The sequence below is a fragment of the Olea europaea genome, unplaced genomic scaffold, assembly GCF_002742605.1.
Source record: "Olea europaea var. sylvestris unplaced genomic scaffold, O_europaea_v1 scaffold1600, whole genome shotgun sequence".
NCBI lineage: Eukaryota > Viridiplantae > Streptophyta > Magnoliopsida > Lamiales > Oleaceae > Olea > Olea europaea.
This window is the reverse complement of record NW_019233628.1, coordinates 133,049-140,494: the sequence shown is the minus strand read 5'-3', so window position 1 is coordinate 140,494 and position 7,446 is coordinate 133,049. Positions and strand designations below refer to the sequence as shown.

The 7,446-nt window shown below is 33.7% G+C and overlaps 1 protein-coding gene across 1 annotated transcript in view; it reads left to right on the top strand.

Annotated features, from left to right (window-relative positions):
- Positions 1-7,446, top strand: part of LOC111377058 (CAAX prenyl protease 1 homolog) — a 12,718-nt gene that overhangs the window by 3,501 nt on the left and 1,771 nt on the right. Inside the window, exons 5-11 of the mRNA XM_023000109.1 lie at positions 449-514; positions 706-804; positions 1,013-1,126; positions 1,253-1,363; positions 3,705-3,767; positions 4,619-4,711; positions 5,743-5,875. Coding sequence (XP_022855877.1) covers positions 449-514; positions 706-804; positions 1,013-1,126; positions 1,253-1,363; positions 3,705-3,767; positions 4,619-4,711; positions 5,743-5,875 — 679 coding nt within the window. The remainder of the gene's footprint in view (positions 1-448; positions 515-705; positions 805-1,012; positions 1,127-1,252; positions 1,364-3,704; positions 3,768-4,618; positions 4,712-5,742; positions 5,876-7,446) is intronic.

Sequence of the window (7,446 nt, the reverse complement as noted above, 5' to 3'; positions counted from 1 at the left end):
GGGGGGTAGATTCATGAGGTTTTCTGGCTAGGAGAGCAAGGTTAACACTTGTATTTCCCATGAGAGAATGGTTGAATGAATTGATTTGCAGTTCTATGCTTTCGCACTTCCAAAGCTAGAGGAAGCAGGATTACAAAATGAATCAGAACTTAAAGATCAAATAAGTTTAAAGGGTACACTAATTCAATCAACTCAAACCAGTCTTAGATCACTTTCACAGTAACTCTTTGTGTGCTTTTTGTACTCCACTTTGTCAATCATGTCCAGTAGCTTAAAATTACTTGCAAGTAACTCAATGTTCTTTGCTGGATGTGCAGTTATAACATCATGATATCTAGGAGGAGACTAGTAACGCAAGCATTTGGCACAATTCAATGTATTGAAGTAGCTGTATATGAACATCTGTGTAACTATTTGGTATTGACAGTTGTTTTATATCCTTACACAGATAACTGATCTGCCATTTTCTTTGTACTCAACCTTTGTAATTGAGGCTCGCCATGGTTTCAACAAGGTATTTACTTTCACTTTATGTCCATTTTAATATAGCACACCCCTCCGCTAGAAAGGTCTGGAATGCCTGATGAGACTTTCTTTGTTTTTCATTCTAACTTTTCTGGCATGTTGTTTCTTTTTTCTTATCTTCTAGTGTTCAACTTGTTTCTTTAAAACTTGATTTTTTTATTTTATTTTTTCTTTTTACAGCAAACAATATGGTTATTCTTTAGGGACATGATAAAAGGGATTGTCTTATCTGTAGTGATTGGTCCACCTATTGTAGCTGCCATCATTGTAATAGTACAGGTATATTTTCTCTCTAATAAATCTGCTAATGGTAATAATTACCTATGGATCAACATAATTTTGTTGCTACACCTTTAATTACGATTTATATTTTGATTTCTTTCTCATTGCCGTTCTCAACATTTATAAACTGGGAATAATCACTTCAGAATCATTGACAGAAAGAAAGAGATTAATTAGGTAAGTGAATGGTGTCTTTTGGTTGCAGAAAGGAGGTCCATACTTGGCCATTTATCTGTGGGCTTTTATGTTTGTTCTGTCTCTTGTCATGATGACTTTTTATCCAATTTTGATTGCTCCACTTTTCAACAAATTCACACCGGTAAGTTGTCGAATTATTTTTAACTTGGAAAACATTTTAAGTAGCATGTAGTATTTGATGGCTGACTTTATCCCACCTTTTTGGATTCTCTTTATTTATTCATAAAATTTTTTGGCCAACAAATAGCTTCCAGATGGAGAGCTTAGGGTCAAAATTGAGAATCTTGCTTCATCCCTGAAATTTCCCTTGAAGAAATTGTTCGTTATTGATGGATCCACAAGGTCAAGCCATAGCAATGTAAGGATTTTCTTTTTATATTGTAGTTTTCTAGCTTTCTTTTCATGGGTGCATTTTATAAGATTTCTATAGAAATGTCAGGTAGATCATTTTTTTCTTATTTATTTATATATTGGATTGTTTGCAGTGCAATATATATTGTCTTTGTGACAATGAGAATCTGCACTTGGGGCAAATGCTATTAAAAGTGTCAGATTATATTTGATTTGATTCCTAACTTAAAATTATGGTGGAATGAGTGGCGATTTTTTCTTTATACTGTTACCATCCTCTGTTTTTTCCCCTTTTGAATACCAGGTTTCATAGTTATTTTTGGACAACAATGAACGAATCTTTATTCCCAATAAATGTAGGCTGGTTTCTAGTTTTCTGAGGAGCAAGCTTGTAGGTTTATGTTCATGAAATTATATAATCATTTGGAGTTGGTGAAGCATACAGAATAAGCAAAGAAATTTAAATATTGTTGGATTTCTTCAAGCATCTTGGATTTTCGTTCTATACATAGGATTATCGTCTTACTTAACACATCCTCTGTAGTATGAAGAATTACTGTTCAAGTGAGGTGTTAATTTTACAGGAAACGCGACCTTCCAGATAGTCTAAACTGAAGGATTATCCTTTACCAGTGTGGTAATGGATTTGGAGAGAAATGACCAAATAGCTTTGTCTAAATCGGGCACCTATTACACATACAAGTTGATAGAGGAAGCTCAACCAGGAATTTTATGATTAAAATTACCATTATAATGAGTTGTACATTTGCAGTAATAATATCTAGAAATTACGCCTTAGCTGATCAGAGCAACAATAAAAGCACAAAAACTCAAATATGATAAACTGAAGTCATACACAGCTCCAATCAGCATTAAGAGATCAAATACTGTAAAGAATGTTCAGTAAAGGGCTGAGGATGAGTTTCCAGACTCAAGTGGGGTAAGATAAGGTCCTGAGGTGCTGATACATTTAAAGCTGATGATATTCCTGAACAGACTCTCTGGTGAAGAAGAATGGAGGAAGATTGGCAGTCATGTGAAAAAGGGTGGAGGAAGATTTTGTGTGAGACCTGACAAGCAGCTAATATGCAACAAGCACTCAACAGAAAGACTAAGCAATCTGGACCGGATTCTGTTGCTGAAACTTGGAGAAGGACAAATGGGACAAGGATGAAGATGTAGAGAGAATGCATGGATACAATAGTAAAGAAAACGAAAAAGAATGGCTTGGTATTATGTCTCCGTGGCACTTGTTTTCAGACATTGCTATTGTCACCAAACTTTAGTGGGGCCAGATTAGTTTTTTGCTTTTGTTTTATATGGTCTGCATGTACGTACAGCAATTTACTTCTAGACCCATGGCATTGCACCTTACATTATATCTTCAACCATGCAAGATATAAGAAGAATAAAGTAAAAGAAAAGATATTACATTTTTTTTTTTTTTGGGTAAAAGTTGATACTCTTTCTAGATTAGAATGAGTTGTTCACCCATTTTATGGAATTAGCTACCCCCTTCTGTACAAGCCAACAGAAACACCATCACCACCTCTCTGGTTCCATATCTTGCATGTTTGTTGAGGAATCTGATGAATTGTTTTAAAGTCATTGATCCTGAAGTTGAGTGTTTCTAACATTGAGCCATAATGTTCGGTATTAGTAAGAACTGTCTGCAATCGATTTTGACTATGAGCTATTAGTTGCAATAAGGACTTGGCCTAAAACAAAAAATTATTCTTTATGGTGCGTTTTTCACCTTTGGTATAGAAAAATTGTATTCAATCCTACAAAGAGGTCTTCAACATGCAATAGAATGATCTGAAATGGAGAGTCGAAATCTAGTATGCTACTACTGAGTATGATTCTAGCAGTCATGGAGAAGTATTTGCCACTTCCACATGATGCCCTGAAAGTAGATTTGAGGTCTACCATGCAGCTATGAGTATATGATATGATTCTGAGCTGGTGTATGTCATCGCAGTGTAATAAAATGTATTGGGATCCCTAGTAACAGCACCTTAATAACCTGTCTAGGAGGAGCACGGGTATTACATGATTTCACATGATATGTTTTTGCTGTCACCTAATGAGATATCTGTTGAAGAAAGAATCTAATGGAACTGGAAATGATATAATGCGCTATCACAATTGACTTAACTCATCTTAACAATTAGGATGATATCCATACTTCTTGGCTTTACATAAGAGGAGAGAATATTTCTTTGGTTTTTCACTGTCAATTCGTTATGTTTTAATATCCATTTTCTCTTAATTTTGCCCTCTATGAATGTTTCCTATTTGGCTTCCCTCGTCCACCTGTTATGACTTACAATTCTACATTTCTATAGGCGTACATGTATGGATTTTTCAAGAACAAGCGCATTGTCCTTTACGACACATTGATTCAGCAGGTATGAAAGCGCTATCATACTGTACTTGGAAATTTTCTCTTCCTTTTATTATGCTTCTGAGTAAGTTGTTAGTGATAATTCTTGTTTAGAAATGGCTTTGGGCACATCGTTTTATAAATGTGTTAGATAGTTTTTTGTAATCATGAGAACAAGTTACAAATACTTGTGTGTGTGACATATGATGGCTGAAGAAAAATAGGTCCTTGTGAGATTAGTAAGTTTGCTTGTATTGAAACATATCATTGGTGACATAATCATAGACTTGTGCCAAAATCATATGCTATTTGTTGTACAGAACCCCTGAATAAACGATGCTTACACGACTTCTTTATTCTGAGAATCTAGTTTTGGTGACAAATCATAGCAAAGACGTTTTCCGAAATGCACGAGGAGAACATATGTAAGGCTGATGTGTTTTAAGTGTGAACTTTGTAGTTCTAAATAGTCCAGGTCAAATGCTGTTTCCATGCATCATATATTAAGAGTGCTGACTATATATTATATGATACTCACCACTAGTAATATTAATAAAAGAAAAATGTTGACAAATTTTCATGAGCCTCAAGTCCTTATGCTGTTATCTATGATTTCTAGATTGTAGGAGAGCAAGTAACGTTCTTTGACGATTCAACCCAGTGAATACTTCACATTTCAAGTGTTTTGACATTAATAATACCACATATGATACTTATTCATAGCTCCTGTAATCTTTATAGACTTGATCAGGGTTTTGTTTGTTGTATTAGGGCTTCCGTTTTAATGTCATGATTGTCTTTTTTCTTTTCCTTTTTTTCCTGAAATTTTTTTCCAACTCTTCTGTTGCATCTCGCCTATTGGCTGATGTAATGCAGTGCAAAAATGATGAGGAAGTTGTTGCTGTAATAGCACATGAACTGGGTCACTGGAAGCTTAATCATACTGTGTACTCCTTCATTGCGATTCAGGTATGTTAGTCAATTTCTAGCAGGCCAATTGTAAATACTTATTTGGGCATATAGAATTGCGAACCAAATGTTGTTGCTGTTCCCGTTTTGCCCTAAAAATTATTGCATTTTTCATGTATATAAATCGAATAATTATGGTCTACCTATTTATTTTCTGGAAGGCGTGCGGGGACGAACATGATTGTCTACATGTCTTGTTGGAAATTTTTATAGGTCGTCGATAGTTACTCTTGTGGTGCAAAGGTTTGTTGCTAGATTTGTCTGTTTGAACTTTTTTTTGCTGTTAGATAAAATGGTACATCCTACACTTGAATGACATTTTCCAATTGTTTTGTCATCTGTTGATCTTAACTTTGTTTGTCATATCAGTAAATCTCATCCTGTAAGTTCATTGATAATGGTGGGAAGAAGCGCTAATTATTCAGACGAGTTAAAATGTTTTTCATGTTCCTAGAACAATCTCTGATCATCTTGAACTTTAGTTTCCTTCGGAACATAACTTCATGGTGGCAATTCTTGTTAAAGCTCTTATCTAATTTCTGTAAAGTGGATTACTTAGTGATCTGGTGAGAGGTTTATGATTCTAAAGGCTGGTTACTTGGTTGAATTGTTAATGCAATCATCTTTTGATGGTGGCACTATAAAGAAATGGAATGAGAAAAATACGACATAATTAAATGTACTTGGGATTTTTATCGATTAATGCTCAAGCTCACTACCTGTCTCGTGTTATACTTGCCTATTTCAAGTCTCTCTGGCTTTTGAAAATATGAACTTAGATTCTTGTGCTAATTATGGAAGAATTTCTTACGAGTTGTGTGTGGCACGTGAATTGGATATTTTCTGGCATAGTTATCGTTTCTCGATCTGTGCTATATTTTATCATATCCAGTCTTTCTGATGTTCCATTTGAGAAGTTTCTGGAATAACCATGTATTCTTGTGCTTGATAAATTGGAATAAAAGCTATTCTTTATGAATGTTGCTGATATTTATACTTTTAATTCTCACCGAGTTTTTATCCAAATGCAGATCCTCACGTTTTTGCAGTTTGGAGGGTACACGCTTGTAAGGAACTCAAAAGACCTCTTTCAGAGTTTCGGGTTTGATACACAACCTGTTCTAATTGGACTTATTCTATTTCAGGTATTAATATACTATCATGGTTAAACATGTGGTTTGTTCTAAAGAAATTTAAGTTGAACCCGTATGGGTAGTCTCTTGCAGCTAGCTATTATGGCTCTATTATTCTTCTCATTGGTCAAAATTAAACATTAATTCTAATTACACATTTTGTAGACCCACCATTACTATCTATTTATCCACCATCATTTCTATCATATTATAATTAGCAACTTTGCCTGTGGCTGAAATTATAAGTAACTTATAAGGAGGAATAGTAGTAAATGTGTGAATAATAAATGGGTAGTAGTTATGAATGTATGGTTTGTAACGCCCCGAATTCTAATAACCCGAAATGTTACGAAACATGAATATATCAAAGGGCTTGAAATAAATAGTTTTAATATAACGAGAAATTCTGTAAAAAAAATTGAATAACATTTAATCAAAAGATAAATTTAAAATATGCGGAACGTTTGAAAACATATCATTCATCAAACATTATTAGAACAATTAGAACTAATTGAAATTTTTAACGTACTCACAATTGAGTCAAAAAAAAAAAAACCCATTATTATTAAAATTATAGTGTTTCTGAAAGTTAAAGTACTTCATGATGAGGATCCGTTGGTCCAATAGCAAATCCATCCACCGCCGTCCAGCATACTAATTCTTACCTGAAAATTGTAAATAAAGGGGATAAGTATAACGAATTATACTCAATGAGATACTTGCTACTCAACATTCAAGTCAAATATGAAATTACGAATAAATTCTCTTACCAATATACAATGAGAATTATCATATCATGATAAATGATAATTCTAACAAGCGCTGCAAAATAACGTGAAGGCTAAATTGTGCCTTAAAATATATCATGATTTCTTCCGAAGGAGCCTGGATTGAAGTAATTAAATTCATACATAATAATGCATTTGAAAAGATGTGGAAAAATCACTAATAGCACTGAGTATCTCATCTTTTGAAGATGAAAGTGGAGGACAAAATTGTAGAAAACGTGATTGAAATTCCAAAGCCTTAAAAAAGTCTTAATAATATGGAGGAATATTTTAAAAAGGGAGAGATAATCGACGTACTGAAGCGTACTGCAGAATGAGGAATTAATTGTAAAATGCTTAAGGTCTTATGTCATATATATAGTAGAACAGAAGTGGTGTGGTGTGAACACTTTAGAACAAATCACAAAAATTCGGGTAAATTACCCCAAAAATTTCGTCCAAAGTTTCCCAGAATTTGGTTCAATTCTCTAATTGATATAAACTAATTTGGAGATTCCCTATTAGATTTTTTGCAAGAGACACAATGATTGCATAATTCTGTGGACACGTGAAAAAGCGTATGAATTGCATGCATAATTCCTATTCCATTCCAATATTAAAATCAATTAAAAAATCCAAATTCCACGTGATATGCTCCTCTTATGAATTCCCAAAAATCTAATTATTTAATTGATATTAAATTACAATTAATTGACAACTCCCCAAAATCAAGGCAAAGACGTAAAACCTAGCATTTTCTTTCTCCAAAATCAAAGCAAACAAATATTAAAATAAAGCCTACCTTACCTACCATGCCTACAAAGATACACAATTA